This window comes from Lagopus muta, chromosome 1 (assembly GCF_023343835.1).
Source record: "Lagopus muta isolate bLagMut1 chromosome 1, bLagMut1 primary, whole genome shotgun sequence".
Lineage (NCBI taxonomy): Eukaryota > Metazoa > Chordata > Aves > Galliformes > Phasianidae > Lagopus > Lagopus muta.
The window spans coordinates 109,395,039-109,413,606 of NC_064433.1; the positions used below are offsets into that span (position 1 = coordinate 109,395,039).

Consider the following 18,568-nt stretch of genomic DNA (forward strand, 5'->3'; position numbering starts at 1 on the left):
TAGTGGAGCAATCAACAGCTCAGCTGTCTGTTTTCAGACATGAAGTTTTTGCTATTTTCTCTGGTGATCACAAAATTTCACATTCGTAGTACAATGTCTAAACTTGCCACTGTTAAAAACTTGTTAAAGTATCCATAATGCATATATCCAGTTATCTAAATTCTGCTCAAGGATAGCATTGTAACTTGGTCTGTAGATTTACAACCTCTCATTTAATCTTGGCTGGGTTGAATTGAGAAGATGACAAGTCTTGTCAGGAGTTAAAAGAGACCAGGCACTGCATGGGGCTGCCATTGAAACACTGAATGTTTTCTGTAAGTAAGCGTCACCCCTAACTCATCTCTCTCTTCTTCATGTTTCTCAGAGTTAGTAATGCTGCTGGAATGGTGGTCGGGCACAGAGTGCACCTTGTTCTCTGACGAGGCTACAGTGAATACCTTTGGGAAAGAGCATGTCATCATCATCTTGAATCACAACTTTGAAATTGACTTCTTGTGTGGCTGGACCATGACGGAGCGCTTTGGAGTGCTGGGGGTATGTGCCATAAGCTTTCCCTTCATCTGGATGGCTAGAGGTCTGACTTAGACCCATGCAGATTCTCAGCTAAAGCCCTGTCAGCTTTTTACCACCTTAACCTTAATGCTTTCGTTTCGTGCACATCAGCCAATGACGTTTTTGGATTGTTGTTTTTGTCTTTCTCCAAGAGTTCCAAAGTTCTTGCTAAGAAAGAGCTGCTGTACGTGCCCCTAATTGGCTGGACATGGTACTTCCTTGAGATTGTTTTCTGCAAACGGAAATGGGAAGAAGACAGAGACACAGTTATTGAGGGATTAAAACGTTTGGCTGACTATCCTGAATACATGTGGGTAAGTGTCAGCTTCCTCCTCTAGTACTGACTGCTGGAAGTGAAACAGTGAAGTTGTGCTCTTGCAGTGCGATACCTTATATATCAGGAGAAGGTTTGCTCCCTACTTTCTTTGCATGTTATCATGGAAAACATCTCTGTTTCAGGGCATCTTTTGGTACGTACATGTAAAGTGTTGTTCTGTTTGCCTGTTCTTAATGATAGGCATTTGGAAAGCACTTCAGAAGCTTGCATAGATGATTTATGAGCTTAAATTTGATTTATAAAATCAAAGCTGTGCAATGCATAAGATAAGTTCATTTTCATAAGTTCAAATCTGTGTACTATTAAGTTACATTTTCTGTGGTAGGATAAAAGAACACAAACCAAAGTCTCTCTGGAAAAGGAGGTGGGATGGGGGGATGCACGCACCATGGATTTTAATAGGAAGTTCATGTGTTGGTGTGTTCTTTATCTGTAAAATTATATGCTTCCTTAAAGTCATGAGAAAATACACAACTGCAAAAGCAATCATAAGCTTACCGTATTTCCTTTTTATTTTGACATTATTTGAAGCCAAGGGTAAACATGTATGTTGCATTACATGCAATGTTGTTAGACTTTGCTATGGAATAGTCAACCTAGTAAACTTCTTTTAGATTTGAATGAAAATATTGAGATAAATTTACTGTTTTGATTTTCTAGCAGTACTTAAATGTACGGTTATTTGGCTCATAAAACATTTTAAGAGGTTTTATGCACAGTCTAACTGAATTTTGATGCCATTCAACACAGCCTGTTAAAATGAATGGTGAAATAGTGGGCTTACCTTGTTCACACTGAGTGCATCGTTCAGGATTTTCTATCATTGCAAAACTACAAGGTTTAGAAAAAGAGGATTCTGGCCAATGTATTTTCAAGTATTGAATAACTAGAATATGTGAGTATGAACAAAATTTAATATACCCTTCTGATATAGTGTTTAAAAATAAAAGAAGAAAAAAACATACCCATTAATATTCATCAAGACTGCATGATAATTGTAAATCTATATATTGTAATGATTTTGTATTGAGATCCAAGGACTGGTCTCTGGAGAAAACAACTCAAAAAATATAAATGCAAAATATAGATAGCATTGATTACTTAAATCAAGACTTCCTGCGTGGTAATTTAAATCATGATTAAAATTGACTTGAACAAATCAATTCCTTTTTTTTTTTTTGCATTCCAAGTGTTGTAATTAGCACAGCCTGTACAACCTTTCTTCATTAGGTCTTTTTCACAGTGCAGTCTGTGCCTTGCTCACGTACTGGGTTCAAAAGGGTTGCTTCTCCATTGAGTTACAAGATGAGAGTTTGGTATAGGGGAAAGAGAACTTGAATTCAAGACCAGAAGCTCAGTGTGCAGTATCAGCCTCTACACCTCCAGCTGTCCTCAGCACCTGCCTGTGGTTGGTCTTGTTTCCATAAGGGGTATTCCCTCAAGGGCCAAATAAAGATTGCAGGACCAGCTCCATGCTGTCACACACTCAGGCACTTCCAACTACTGTGTGCATGGCTTTGTAGTTTTAACACTCCTTTAACTTACCTTTTGTGATGGACATTATTTACATACAGCACCAAGGAAAAGTTGAGCAGCTGCAGCTCTAACAAACTGCAGGTGTATAGTGACTCATTCAACAGGTACTCTGTTTGAATTGCAGTGTTACAGCATTGCATGGTAGTGCTGTGAGAAAGAGGAGTAGCAACCTTTGCTTTCCCCATGTCTGTTGCACCTGTGGGGCACAGATTTGCATTTCAATCCTGCAGTGTTTCCAAGGTAGAATCAAAAGCGTGATGGGAATGATGTCCACCTGCCACAATGACCAGGACTAAACAGATGTTCACCCCAAGGTGCTCAGATGGGCTTTGTTGGTTCTTGGCATGGCTTTGCTTTGCTTCTGGTCTCTCTCTCAAGTAGATCAGTGGTAACGTAGAGGCTGGAAAAGGACAGATAGAATGTTTAGTGCTGCCTGAAGTCCGTATGGGAGGATTTTGCAGTCAGATTGATGCTTTACATGATGAACAAGGTAAAGGTTTTAGGAAAACACATCACTATTTATGAACACAACTGGCACAAGTAATAATAAAAAACAATTGGAAAGCTTTCAGACAAACAAACAGGTCTGTCCTCAGATGAGTAATTCTGCTTGTACAGTACAAATTGTAAATGAGCAAGGTTTAATGATTATGATTAATACACTTTTTCCTGAAGTGTTTACGTACACATGCACAGATATATGCTTATGTTCAAAAAATGTTGGTGTTCTGCTTGGTTTGTTGTGATCACAAGATATCCTTGTTCTTGCCTTTTGTCTTGCTGCACTAGTTTCTCCTGTATTGTGAAGGAACTCGTTTTACAGAGACCAAGCATCGTATCAGTATGGAGGTAGCTGAATCCAAGGGGCTGCCCAAACTGAAGTACCACCTGTTGCCCAGAACCAAAGGTTTTACCACTGCTGTCCAGTGTCTCAGGGGAACAGGTACTGGCAAGCTGTTTTTAACTGTAATGTGTAGCACAGTGTAGTATGCTCTGTTCATTACGTTAATCACAATTAGTGCATTGGCAGTAATAAACATTCACTGTGTCGTGTTATTTCACAGAATCACAGAATGGCCCAGGTTGGAAGGGACCTCAAGGATCATGAATCTCCAACCTCCCTGCCACAAGCAGGGCCACCAACCTCCCCATTCAACACTAGACCAGGCTGCCCAGGGCCCCATCCAACCTGGCCTTGAACACCTCCAGGGATGGGGCATCCACAACCTCTCTGGGCAGCCTGTGCCAGCACCTCACCACTCTCATAGTAAAGAACTTCCCCCTGACATCCAACCTAAATCTTCCCTCCCTCAACTTCAAACCATTTCTCCTTGTCCTGCTCTTATCTACCCTTTCAAAGAGTTGAATTTTATTTGTGCCATGTAACTCTGTTACCATTTAAAAAAAACAGTCTTCTTATGTATGCCATTGTTGCCTAGTTCACCAAGTCACCTTGTGTTTTGGTAATGTAGTTGGGAACGTCAGGTGGCTGAAATAGATAAATACAGCATGTAAGAACAAAGTGGGGAAGGATTCTGCCACCTGACATCATTAATGCAAGGCTTGCACAGGGCCCTGGTGCTGTTTAATGCGAGGGTGCTGGCAATGTGGTTGCTAGAATCACTGATGTAACAGCCATTTTTTTTCTTCTTCACAACAGTTTCAGCAGTGTATGATGTAACACTAAATTTCAGAGGAAACAAGAACCCGTCTTTATTAGGAATTCTTTATGGAAAGAAATATGAAGCAGATATGTGTGTAAGGTGAGCATCTCATGATGGAGGTGAGCCTTAAGATGGGTGCTTTGGCATGTTGAAGTGTATGCAGATGTTGGAGGAAATGTCTTTTGCTGTAGTTTTCTTTTCTCTGCAGGCCACTGAAACTTCCCTGTTTCTCCCCTGCTTCAGTTTGCTTTCATATTTGAAAATCGTGCCCTGATTTTGCCTAGCAAGTCACAGCACATTGGATAGGCTTTTTAAGGCTGGATATGACAGCACTGTCAGTCCAGCTGGGATTTCCCCAAGCTTTGTGCAGTGAGGGCACTTACATACCGCCTTCTTTTCTCTGCTGGGAACAGGAAGCCAACTAACTTTTCTGTCCCCTTTCCAGTCTCTTGTAAAGCATACACATACTATGAATAGCCTATCCAATACTAGTAGTTTCTTATAGTGAGTGGTGTAAGGCTCTTTGTTGTGCCAGTTTCTCTCCTTCTGTCACATGGTTTGACTAGCAGATTAGAAGTTAAATAATGCCGAATTTCAAACATCATATGAATGAGGTGATATATTCCTCACACTCTTCATTATTTTTTTGTCTGAAAGAGTGACTGCTAACACCTAACACCATGGCACGTACTTCACCCATGGACACACACGTGCTTTCTCTTTCTTGCTTTCTTCTTGTTGTCTTCTTCTAAGGCCTCCTTGTGATCATAGAAGCTACTGACACTTTCCTTTTGATTTTCGTCCTTTCCCTTTTGTGTTTGGGCTTGACAAACCATCTGATCATTCTTTCCACTGTTCTTCTGACAGCTCACTTCAGCTATTTGAGGTCGCAGGTAGTCTTGCCACTTCTCTCACTCTTTTCACCTCTGCCTTTGGGTTTGTGCATGGCAGATGCGTGGCACCAGCTCTATACAATGTCTCAGTGAAAGCAGGTTTGTCATGCCAGACCTTCCATGGGTGAAAGGCTCTGTAGGAATCCCAGTGGTCATCCGTTGTGTCAAGGTACCACAGCACGGTTTTGTGGAAGAAGTGCTATCTGAGGAAAGGCTGCCAGGTGAAATTACTAATGGCACTCTGTTAAAGAAACTAGTAATGATCTTGTTCAGTAATTTTGATCTATAATATGATCATGGAGTGAATCAACATTCTCTCCATGCTTTTCAATGCTTGAAGCTATTGTTCTCTATTGGGGAGGAGACCATTTTCAAAATCTTTAGCTGTCTTTGATGTGCCAGCAAAGAGGGCTTAGATAGAGAAAAGAAGCATGTAAGCTCTTGTTCTTCATATATGCATATGCAGATACCTGTGCAAAGCTGCAGATGATTCAATCTTTGTCCTGATGGACTCCAGGGCTAAACTGGTAAATGTTATTGCTGTGATTCCCTCTAGTGGCAGTATCAACACAGCAACAATTGCAGCAGAGGGCTTTCAGCAAATGACTTTTTACTGAGCTTTTATTGAGCATTACTTCTATTAATTGAGCATCTCCTCCTGTTAGAGCTATTAAAAAGAAATCTGTAAACCCTAGTTTTCCGTTTGTTTATGGGATGCAGAAATTATTAGAAATGTGTTGGAGTGTCTTCCCTCTGCTGCTGCAGGCTCAAAAGCTTCACTTTGAGCTGTGGAAACACATTCCCTGGTTGAACAACAGCAAATAAATTTTATGTGCTATCACTGAATCTGGAGCTCTCCCAGAAATAACACTTCTGTTCTTAATGCCTTGCTGTAAGAGGGGCCTCATACTGTTGGAGCATTGCCGAAATATGCTTGAGCTGAGGGTAGGAGATGTGTGTCCTTCACCTCTACAAATAGTGCATCTTCTTTCTGAATTGATCAGTGACATCAAGATGTGTGCCACTGAGAAAGGAGACGATGCATTTGTGGATGTGTAAACAGCGTACCTCAGAAAACAAAAGAATGCAGGGAATGGGTTGGCTCTTCACTGCTAGGAAGAGGATTGCAAAAGGCAGCTGTTCTCAGTGAGGTCAAGTCACTGCCCAGAGCTGGGCATAACTTTCATATGCACCAGAAGTGTATGTTTTTATTTGTATGGCCAGAGAGGCAGAGAGCAAGAAGGCAGCCTGTAGGAATTGTTTTCCATGGAGTAGGTACAAAGTGAATTTGTAACCACTCCCCTTCCATACATTCCAATTTTTTTTTTCGCCTCACTAAAAGAATGGAACAGTTTTGTCACTTTTGCTTATCTTTATTTCAGCCCTCGGTGCCTCAGTCTGAGCTCACTGGGAAACAGCAGGTGATGGCTCCAGGGAGGAAGTAACAGCGTTCTAATGTGAAATGCTTTTTTCACTGATGTGCTCTGAAATTGATGGGAGCCAGTACAGTTTGTTTTTTCTTAAAAATCTAAGTTTTTAGGTGGTGAATCAGCAGTTATTTACATCTCAATTCATCTGCACTAAAGAAAAAACTTTGCCATCAGTGACATTATTACATCTAGCCTGTGTCTTTTATTCAATGGGAGATCTTCTCTAATAGAGGTCTAAAGTCAAACACCTGTATTTTTCTCTTAATTCTTTTTTTGCTTATTCCTTCATCTCTCTACTAAACCAGGAGATTTCCTCTGGAAGATATCCCTCAAGATGAAAAGGAAGCTGCAAACTGGCTTCATAAGCTTTACCAAGAAAAGGTAAATAGCTTTTCTTTCTTATCTTTCTTTCAGAATTTTCAGAGGTAGTATGCTAAAGAATTGAGAAATGCACATCATTCCACTAGAGGGAGAGATGGAAATATATATAATTTGATAGCTATTCCTCAAATTACTGAATGGAGCAGAATAGGCATGCTGTTAAGGGAGCCTCTTAGCCACCCCTCTGCGGCCATTGAGTAGGTCTCAAATTGTTGGGAAGCACACTGGGCTTCAGAGACTGTTGCAGAAGACTAATAGCAGTCAACCATCTTTTTATGTTCTTCAGCTCTTGGGTCTGTCACGCATTTCTAAAAGCCCCATGTTCCCAGTGGATGCTTTTATGAACTCAAGAAGAGTGATAACTGTGCCAGGGACAGCCAGTCCAGGCTCTTAGCAACACTGGTCCTTTGCTTTTATATTTCTTCCACACTCACTTTTCTTCTCTTGTCTTCTTGTAATACCTCTGAAACAGTATGTGGCATGGTACAGATAGTCCCTGTGTGGGAACGGGGAGCACAGAAATATTAACTGTCTTTGCTTTTCTTCTGCTATGTTAGCCTACACTGCAGCATTTCCAAGCTTACACTTAGACAATAGGTCTGTAGGAAGGCAGCAAATTTTAAGGGTCTGGAATACTCTTAGGTATGAAAATTCCTGCTGAAATTGCCTGGTTTGAGGAGCAAACTTCATGAGGTATTTTATAGGGCCTTTCTTTGTGTCTTTGTTAAACAACCAATGGCAGGGCTAAGCAGATGCAGCACAGAGCTTCCATTCTGCTTGGCTCCGTTCTTTGGACAGAATGCTCTGCTTTGCTTGCAAATTGAGGGCTTGGTGTTCCTTGCTAATGTTTGCTGTTCCTCCATTAAACTTGAGAGATGTGAGGGATGTTGTCAGGGGAGGTATTATTTATATATGTGGGTATTTCATATATTGATCTTACGATTGTAGCAGTATGTTGTAACTGGAATCCTTAAAATGCTCTTCCTGTACAATGGATATGGCTTCAAAAGGCTGTGTTCTTTGTTGGCAAAGAACAACTTGAACATCTCAGCCCTTTGTAAGGGAAGCTAAAAGAAAAACAGCGTAAGCAGGGAAAAAAAAAAGAAATAGCCTAATTTGAACCATCCTTGGTAGTGGCTTGGATGTCTTATAGAGCATTCTTACACACCAAGAGAAGAATAAGTCTTGCATTTATGGTTAGTACAGTGCTGTCTCTGCTGGTCAGTTTGTGATTTGTCTTCCTCTTTTTTGCTGTATATATAGCATTTTTGTGCTGTGATTTACTCAAATCACTCTGACCTTTCTGGAAGTAAAAATGGGAAGAAAAAGCATCCAGCAAAGAGGCAAATACTGTCTGAACTGCGGCCTTATACTGCCATAAATTCTTAAGAGATTAAGAAAGCAGATGAAGTTATTTGGTGGTGGGATGGCCAATACTGTTTCAGTTTCTGATCATGACCAACACAGCCTTCAAAGGGCTCAGCTGGTAGTAGCTCTGGCAGTCAACTGAAATGCCCAAACAGCAAAAAAGCTGCAACAGCAGATGGAAATGGATGCCATGTACTCTTGACAAGTATTTACTGCAGAGGATGTCCTTGATGTTGTCCTAGAGTTAACTAGTCTTGGATTGCTTAGTAAGAACATAGGATTATGTTTTCATCCATCTTCTCTTTCTTGCAGGATGCTTTGCAGGAGATGTATAATCAAGAAGGCACATTTCCTGGCCAGCAGTTTAAACCACGTAGGAGACCATGGACTCTCCTAAACTTTCTTTTCTGGGCCACAGTTCTTCTCTCCCCTCTCTTCACATTTGGCTTTGGAGTTTTTGCAAGTGGATCACCTCTCCTTATCCTTGCATTCCTGGGATTTGTTGGAGCAGGTAATAAAAGCAGAGAAGATGCTAAGCCCAGTGACATGTAATAGGATCCATTAGCTCAAATAAGTTCTGTGCATAATGGATATGAATGGGACTTGCAGAAGAGCTCATTATGTAGTCTTTTACCTTGTATAGTATTTTTATTATCTGAAAAGCTTTTAATCCAGGCAGACTTCCTTCATATCTTAAGCAGTATCTGTAGCAATCAATAGCAAGTGAGTCTTGTAGTCCATGTCTGAAGGAGAAAATACTCAGACTGCACATCTTGTCTATGATCTTGGAGAGAAAAAAAAAAAACACACAAAAATAGGTGGTCTACATGCAACTTCATACAGTGTGCAGTTGAAAAGCAGCATTCTTTAGTATCGTAATAGTAACTACTGTTGTTAGGCTTGGAATAACTCGTATTTGTATGTTTGTTCTGCTTCTGTGTTTAACGTAATCTCCTGAATTCTTGAACTGGCTTTAATATACATCCCATTTCTCTGTTATGTTTTAAAGCTTCCTTTGGAGTTCGTAGACTGATAGGAGTAACTGAAATAGAAAAAGGCTCCAGCTATGGCAACCAAGAATTCAAGAAAAAGGAATAACTGACAGCTGCAGTTCAGCACATATAACCAGACTATGGTATCCGATTAACTTCAGTTAAAAACAAAAAACAAAAACAATAAACATTTAGAAACGATCTTTTTCTTAATAACTGATGACTAATATTAATGAATAAAACTTGAGCCAAGAATGAAGAATTTGGAGGAATCACCTGAAGAGAATGCATCGACTTTCTGCCTGTTTAAGGATTACTGTAGTCAAACTATGGGAGAAAATCAGGGTGGAGGGAGGATGAATCTAAATTTTCTTGCTTTGTTGGGGTTTTGGGGGTAGGGGGAGAAAAGATGTCATTGAATATAGGCTGTGTGCATCTTCAGATGACTGAATACACTGGTTTCTGTCAAGAGCACTACATTCACTTTTACAAGAGGAGCCGCAGAACGTTTCCTCTTGCTAAAGCCAACAGCATTTGTTGATTTTCAACTTTTTTAATTAATGATCCAGGAGAAAAACAATCATTTTTGAGTTGACATGTTCGCTGGGTTAGTCATTTTGGAAAGGTTGTGTTGTCATGGCTACAGATTAAATCCTATTTGTATGTTACACTGATACTTTTTATTTTCAGGCAACTTTTTAAAACTTCTGTAACTTTGGAGAATGGATAATGGGATTTGGAAGCATTGCGTTACTTATGAGTACATACCATAGAGCAAATCCACTTGTATTTATCCAGTAGAGATTTCTCATCATATCTCCTGCCAGCTGCTCAAGGCTGTTTAATCACAAAATAGTACTTCAGTCTTGAGTGTTATTTGCCCTGTTTCACAACATGCACACATGTAATTTTGAATTTGCTCGAGTTGGGTTTGTTTTCTGAATTTTGATCATGGGATTTGGAGCCGTGCAAAGAAGGAAATTTGTTCAATTGTCCTGATGTTTTCTCCTCCTATTTCTGTTGATGTCTGTCATCACCTAAGTCCAGTTCAATCAACGTCTCTTAGTAAAAAGGGAGATAATAGCAGAAATGAGCACAATAGTTTTCATAATGTTGTCCTTTACAAGAATTCTGAAAGGAAAGGTCTGTAGCAATCAGATTCCAAATACTGGCATCTCTTGAACTTCTAATGAGAGTTTTGGTGTCGATACAGATGAAAGCAGGATCGTACTCCGTGTAACAGTAGAGTGTGCTGCACTTTCTACTTGGTTGTGCTATAGATATTAATGTGAAGAATATTACAAGGTGACTCGTTGCTGTTAAGCATTAGAATGAGTATGGGGTCTCTTCAGGGATATTAAATACCTTTAGTTTTACTTATAGACCTTTAGATTTTTCCACTGAAAATAGAGATCAGAATCCTGGCTGTACCTGTCTTTCCCCTCCTCTAAATGCTCATTCTAAGATTTTTGCAGATTGCTGCTGTGTGCACAATTACAGATAGATGGGAGTTACCTACGTGTTTAAGTCTGATGGCCAAAATCTGCATTTAGCTACAATTGGAAATGGGTTGCAGATCCATAGCTGAGGGCAGAAGCTGACCCTCGAGGCCTGTCAGTTTAACCCAGCTGCCACTAGAATATTTATCTCACTTCTGTAAACAGCAGATCTTATCAGAGCACTGATAGTTATTTTTCATCTTTGCCCTAGTAACAAAGATAAAAAAGTAATAATTTACCTTCATTTCATATTTGTTTTGTTGGATTGTAACCTCTTCTCCTACATTTTTTTTTCTGTTCTCAAAGACTGGAAGAGGAATTTTGTAAGTTGGAAGAATATTTTACTGAGGGTCATCAATCACTGTTGTCATGCACTCAATTTTTGCTAGTGATTTTTCCAACAAAAGGATTTGAAGGATGACCTATATTGTCTGTCTTTGCTTAGACTTATTCTCACTGAATCACTGTACCCATAGCCTCAGCATTACTACGTTATCTTTCTACCCCAAAAAATCTTCCCTAAGATAGAGGAGAAGCAACTGTTGCTAGTGAAATTTGAAATACTCTTTAGGAATTGAGAACAGATCCTAGCCATGACTCTGTTTTCCTTACTGAATGCTTTTGTACTTAAAGATGGTTAGGATTCCAAATGCTGATAAAGCTAACTCTCTGATCTTTCACTTTTTTAACCAGAAGGCTAAAACCAGTGGGCTTTTCTTTGTTTCCCCTTCCCTTTTCTTTTCCCACAAGTAATTCACTAATGGACATATTGGGTATAATTCTTGTTTCTTAGAAAGGTGTTGCAAATGCTGTATACTTGCTTCCTGAAGATGATATTGAGTATAAGTAAACTGTACTGGCGAAGTGAGGCTTGCAAAGCAGGCTGATCACTATGTTTTATACTTACATTTTGAGCAGTATATTAATGGGGCATGACAAGATTTTCACAAAATAAACCCCTTCTTAATGTTGAGAAGAGGGGAAGTGTTTAAAGAAGAAAGGAATTAATAGCCTTTCTCTTTATGGGATACTCTTCTCCTCTCAGTGCATGCAACTTCCTACTACGAATCATGGGACTAATGCATGTACGTCAAGGGGAGAATAACCCACGTTTCTTATTTTCTTATAACTTATTGGTCATGCTTTCTTTTTGAAGATATGATACATGCGTCATCATTTAATTAATTTGCTCTTCTAAGCAAACATATCAGTAACCATTTGGGAAACTGAAATATACAGCAGTGCACAAAACAGTACAAAACCAACAGAAAGCTCTTCATTTTGAATTTTGCCTCTTAAAATAGGGGTTTTTATGTACACACGCACGCACACATACACAGTATGTATAAATTAAAATAACTTGAAATAGCTAAAGTTAATGTCACTGACGAAGATTAGCAAGTGGCTTGGGTTGGAAAAGTGAGCGTAGATTTTATATCTTACACAATTTTCTTCTGGTTTAATAGAACGTAGCTTGTATATTTGACTACCAAGCCCTTTAAGAGCAATAATAAATAAAAATATATCATGTTTTTTGTCTTTTGCTTTTCAACATGCTGTATGAGTTTAATAAACATAAAGCTATAGGAGCATTTTCTCTCTCCACCTTTCAAAACATTCATTTATTGCTTGATTAGATTAAATACCATGTATTTCAGCGTGGACTTGCAAGCTGACTCGTGGAGTTCAGCATTGGCTCCGAAGATGACCGAAATGGGCCATGGCAGCACTGAGCATTGTAATGAAGAACAATGATATTGCTCTCAAAGTGGGATTTGCAGTTCCAAGATGGCATCATGTTGATCTACGTCTGAGAAGCTAAGGGAGAGCTCTGAGACTGCTGGTGTGGTGATGTCTTTCGGTGAGGAAGGCACAAAAAGCTGATGCTGAAGAAGGACCGGTTGTGATATGTTTGGATAACCGGTATCCAGATGTCTTGGCTCAACAGGGATTACAGTTCTCTGTTGCTCATTGTGGGCTGAATGTGCTCTTGCAATTGACTTAGTGTTACTGAGCAGAATATTTGTCTCTGGCACAAACAGCACTGGCAACATTCCTTTGTTCTGCTTTAACATATCTCAAAGGGCTCTACTCTTAATTGCTGACCAATGAATATGACACTACCTTTGTCCTAATTGCCTAGTATTCACAGAAAAAAAGTGAACGTGTCTGCTCACTTCCACATGATACCACTTGTCACCACCTACTGATGTCTGTATATTTGCTTGTCTGTATTTTCCACAGATGGTTCATTTACAACCTGGCTGATACTTGGAGTTTTCCAGTTTGAACAGTCCTCCTGTCATCACCTCGCGTAGCTGGGGCTTTGTCTTCCTGCATTTTGTCACTGGTTGATGTGCCCAGTAGGTCTGAAGGTTAAGTCTACTGAAAATGCAACTTTGCTGGGCCAAACGTTCTGAGCCAAACGTTGTTAGGGAGTGTAAGTCCCTCCCAGGCCTGCCACAAATAGGCACTCATTACCTCAACAGATCTCTTCTGGCATTGATGAAACCAGTAAAAGGGAAGCTGGCACAAGCTCTTCAATAATGGAGCAACAAGCGAGTGGGGGTCAATGTACAGCTGATAATTGCTAAAGGTAATACTTCTTCCTAGGGCTACTCCTAAAATCTGTATTTGCTTCGTGTGCATTTTGATCACAGAAATGTAAGGATGGATGCTTTTTGTAATGCTGAGTTCGCACTGTGCCGAGTGTTTCAGATTGAAGACGGACAATCATTTATTCTGACATCTTGGCGAAGTATATGGAGGTGAGCGTAAGGCCAACATTGGACACACTTTGCCCAGTTGTGTTTCATTGGGATGCCACAGATAAACACAGATGCAAGTGAAAAATCCATTTCTAGTTTCCTTTTTGAACACTGGATGCATGGGAGTAGCTCATACCATCTCCTGGATGTCCACACAACTCATGTCACTTGGTGTGAAGCTTGTTGTGCACAGCAGTCCCAGCTGCACAATCCTGGTTTAAGTCTGTGAAGTCCATCCATCCATGGTAAGGCTGGATTTGTACTTTAACACAGTTCATGACAGCTGCTCATTGCCCTATTTCTGAACATTCCGCTCCATAATCGGCTGCTCCAGAGCTGCCGGTTCTGAATGAGTGTGATGCAGGGATGTGAAGCAGCTAACAGTAGAGCTGAGCTGCAGTACGCACAGCTGAACAGAGAAATTTGCACAGATACAGCTAAATTCCTTCCCCCAAGAAAAGGAAAGATTGTCAAGAGCTCTGCAAAGCAGAGATGAGCATACATACATGGGCAGCAAATTCTCATCCCTAACACAAAAGTGAAACCTCCCTCTGACTACTCACACGGTAACCCTCACTTATTCCCACATGACTGAAGTCAGAACTGGTCTTCAAGGGACTATCTCCTCATTGCAGATGGCAACTTCTGTTTTGCCACCCCATTTATTTTGGAGAACAGTTTATCTGTTCATCTCAGCAATCTCTGCACCAAGAGACTTGCTGATTTTTTTTAACTGCTATGATTTTGAGGGAAAGCTCTGGAAACTAGCTTTACCAGTTCTGCCTCAAATTGCTTACCACCAGAAAATGGCTTGGAAATACTTCACACTTTGGAGTTGGGAAGTCATTGGGTTGGCATCCATACGCCAAACATGTCATGTTTTCTCTTATCCTTGACCTCTCCAGGTTTTCGGAGAACTACCTGGATTTCTTTAAGTGTACCCCCGTGGTTAGAAGCTACTCTGCAGTTTCTGAAACTCAGAAGAAGGTTAATTTCTTCATTTTCACTTTTGAGAGTACTTGAGTGTAGCTGATCATCTATTTCTTCAACACTTTACAAACTCCATTAGCAAGAGAAGCATTCTATCTTTTTTAAGAGGAAATGTATTTAAAAATAGAAACTTTAACAGAAACTGGAACATAATGGTAGTTTTCAAATCTGAATTGAAAGTATTCTCTAGTCTGGGGACTGCTAGCGCCAATTTTCAGTCTTATATGAGGTTTTGGGTTATATTTTTGTTTTTAGCCAAGGTATATTTTCAAGGAAAACATATTTAGCTTCATCACCGTCTAATTTGGAAAGAGTGGCAGAGTGGGCAGCACAAGCTAATCAGGAATGCAAATTTTTCCCAAGGCATCAGATAGATCTCCTTTATTATGTGCATTTGCATCTGCGCGCAGAGACAGGCTGTACCCATTTGCATTGCGTTGCTTCAGCTTTGTCAGAAATGTACGCTGTGACCATGGAATGCTGCTTGCCTGAAAGCCAGCAAGCTGTGTAAATTGACATGTTGCTCACTTATCAAGATCACCAGCAAGTACTTGAGCTTTAATGAAAATCTCGTTGAGGAAACTGACCCTCCTTAGCCTCGATTGATTGTTGCAAACTCATAATTGGGAGGGAAACGTAAGTACCGGATGATCATTATCAACCAAATCTAACGAGTAATAAAACTGTATACAGGGTACACATTTACTGTGCACGTGTATATATTTTTGTACATTTCTACAGTGATTTCCTGCACTTGGTTTTTGGGTTGGTTATTTTTTTTTTGGTGTTCAGAAGCGTCAGAATCTGCTTGAAAAATAAACAAGCAAACAGCCCTCACTCTGTCACCCGCTCTGGTTTCGGAAAAGAACTGTGCCCAAACAAATACACAGATTTACAGTGCTATGCAAATTTCATTTTGTAAGTTGTCTCTTAAATCTTGTTTAAGGGGTTCGTTTTACTGTTTTTACTGAGCTTTCAGGAAAAAAAAAAAAAAAAAAAAAAAGAGGATTAATGCAAAAGATTCATCTTGTAAAATAAAATAGCTTTGACTGTGTGAAAGTACTGTATAGTAGAATGTCATTCATGCTTTCAGTTGCCCAACTCTTTGTATGTGACTTTGTACATAATATGCTGGCATCCTTTTTCTTTTTTAAATTGTATTCAAGTGAAGAACGTTGGCTGCCCAACATGTGCTTTTCTTCAACGTTACTGAATAAGTAGCCGATACATAAATTGAAGATCTGCATTCCTTCCCTATTTGCCACACTGTTTTTCATAACCAAATACGCACTAAGGGCTATTTTCCTTCTGCTCTGGTTGGGTTTATTTCCATTTTATGCTTTGTTTTTTTTTTTTTGTTGTTTTTTTGTTGTTGTTGTTTTGTTTTTAATCTCTGTCCTGCAAACTGATCCATGTGAGGGCCACGTGTCTGCAGCACTAACCTGGGTGCATCATTTTGGTCAGGGCTGGCACCTTGGGAGTAAGTAACAAGCTTAACACAACTTCCATTGCTGCACTAAGCCTGTCGTTAAGAACCGTGGAGGGACTGTGCATTACTGCAGCATTCATGTAAGTGGTACACTGGAGTTTCACGTGGTTCCTTCACTTTACCAGGATGGGAAAGGATGGCACGTGTCTTCCCAAGTAAGCACAAAGCTGTGTGATGTTAGGAGTGAATCCAGCAGGTTAAGCTGGCTGTACAGACAGATGCTGTAGATTAAACTACTTTTTCAGATCTGCCATCTTTCAAGTTTCTGTTTTTCACCGGAAGATGAAGACCATCCCCATTCCAGACATGTACATCGCATCCTACGCTTCTGCCTGAAGGCAATTGAAGACCCAATGGAAGATGACTTAGCTTCCCTCTTCTTCTTTCTTTCAGAGGGCTGCCCAGCAGAAGCAGATCTCTGCAATTTCTACCTCAGACATATTGCTGGCCTGCTTCTGTACCTGCAAGGTCTTAGTATTGTCACCTAAGGCATTAGTTCTTCTTTATGATATTTGTGCCTGTAACAGCTCATCATGCAATAATATCCCTTTCCTCTTGTCATCTTTCAGCTGAACTGCCAGCTCTGAGTTCTTGGCTTCTATTGTAAGTTCTCCCTTCCCTGATCCCTTGCTCTTTGCAAATACCAGGTTATGCTGAGCTACCTTAAGATGTCAGCTCAGTTGCACCGTGTTTCACTGTACAGAGGCAGACTTCTAAGGCAGAGGATGGGTTCTGATTTTACAAGTATGCAAGCAGAAACTTGTTTTTGTTGCTTCACTAGCTTGCACAAAAACAGCTTTTCATAGTTTCTTGCCAACCCTGAATCTCCTCAGATCCATAATTCATTTTTAAAAGCCAATTATTCTGATGTGGAATCTTGAATGCTCTTTTAAGACTATTGTTTTCAGCTTAAAAATGAAAAATCTGGGTTGAGATTTCTCTCAGTGCAGTGTAATGAAGAACTCATTTGACTAAGATGGCATAATCTTTAATACACGCAAAAGCCAAGCCATGAAAATCAAAGCTTCAGTTGAAGGCGGAGCTTGCTTCCTCCACGTGTGCTGTGTTATTGTGAACTGCAGAAGAGACACGGCTCTTTGCTAATTCTTGTCCTTAGTGGTGCCTGCCTGACCTCGTTGCCTCTTAACCTGCTCTTCTGCAAATCCTTTTTACTGAGCTGCTTGCTTTCTTTTCAGCCAGCATCAGGAACACAGCTGCATGGACTACAGAAGCAGAAACAAGGAGTAATGGGGTGTGTGGACAAGGGTAGGCCAACACCATTGTGATTGTAATGCAGTTCTCTCTAGGATAGCTGCAGAAATAGAAGAAATTATTTGCTGCATGGATGAACATGGGACATGTTAGCTGGCTTCTTTCTCTATGAAGCAGCTCAGTTACATCACAGCTGTGGGAGCTTCTTATACGTCCTGAAGCTTGTTGGTCACGGCCCTTTTTGGGCTTGGCTTTTCTAGGTTAACATGATTCTCATTTATTCCAATATTTCTTTTCCAATACCACATTAACACATTTGGGAAAATAGCCTGGAATTCCATAAAATCAGTGCAGTATCCTCAACACCAAATGCAAACAGCTGCTGCACTATTTATGTTTCAGATACGCCATGCTCCTGGCTGCAGGTAAGTTCAGCAAAGGTCTTTTCATAGGGAGAAGAGGGATGGGTTCAAAGGTGAATTTTTACCTCTTTCTGAAACTTGAATCTGTTCCCATGAGGCTGACAGCCTGTGAATCATAGCCTTGTGCAAGTTATAGCAGACATCTGTAGGTAGATGTAGCTCAACCACTCTGGTATGGGTTAATGAAATGCTTCTCTCTATTTTGCCACCTTACAGATTCACACCCATAAACCTTTAATGTTTCTCTATATATCCCAAAATGCCAACATCATGCTCCTGCTGAAGTAAAGTTACATGCCAAGGGCAGCATTGTGGTGGGCTGTACGGTGAACCTGCTGGGACTGGAACTACTGGTGTCCTGCTGCTGTTTGGGATAGGCTGGAAGTTTGTTCACTGGTGGTGAGTCCCTCTCACCTGAAAGGTGATGAGCAAAGAGGTTATTGATGTTGTTTGCCCAGATTGATGGCTCAGGTGTTCTCTGATACCCAATGAATGCTTAACTCTTGGCAGGGTGGCTCATGACAACATCTTCTTTGCCATGGTGTGCTGGGAACACGAGCTTCCCAGACACAGTGCAGGGCCTGGCATCTCTTTTGGAGGGCAGCAGACAAGGAAAGCAGCATGGAGAAGAGATCTAACAAACAGGCTGAGCAAGCTGTGTTGAAATCCTTTTCAGCCAGCAATGTAACGCTACTCAGGTACATGAGGCTGTGGGGTACTGTGCTCAGCTGAAGAGCTTCAACACATTATCCCACGTTGTAGGTCAGATCTTAATGGTATGGTCCCAGTGCATAACACTGTACATGGCTGCACCTTCATGCAAGGCAGTAGTGGTAAACTGAGTATGTATGCAGTATGTCTGTGTATCTCCATTCTCACCACTGTTTGAGAGAAAAATTGATATCTCGGTTGTTAGTTGGCAACAAGGGCAGCTGAATTCCTATTATAAAATAAACTAATTTTAAATGTCTTTTAATTCCAACATCTTTAAACAGAGAGGACATCACTGATGTCCTGAAGCAGTTCACAGCTGGT

The 18,568-nt window shown here is 40.4% G+C and overlaps 1 protein-coding gene across 2 annotated transcripts in view; it reads left to right on the forward strand.

The window, feature by feature from the left end:
- Positions 1-12,180, forward strand: part of AGPAT3 (1-acylglycerol-3-phosphate O-acyltransferase 3) — a 92,408-nt gene extending 80,228 nt beyond the window's left edge. For both annotated transcript variants that reach the window (XM_048955926.1, XM_048955915.1), the window contains exons 4-10: positions 365-534; positions 705-866; positions 3,215-3,368; positions 4,086-4,188; positions 6,718-6,793; positions 8,474-8,672; positions 9,171-12,180. In XM_048955926.1, coding sequence (XP_048811883.1) covers positions 365-534; positions 705-866; positions 3,215-3,368; positions 4,086-4,188; positions 6,718-6,793; positions 8,474-8,672; positions 9,171-9,259 — 953 coding nt within the window. In that variant the 3' untranslated portion in view covers positions 9,260-12,180. The remainder of the gene's footprint in view (positions 1-364; positions 535-704; positions 867-3,214; positions 3,369-4,085; positions 4,189-6,717; positions 6,794-8,473; positions 8,673-9,170) is intronic.
- The last annotated feature ends 6,388 nt before the right edge of the window (positions 12,181-18,568 follow it).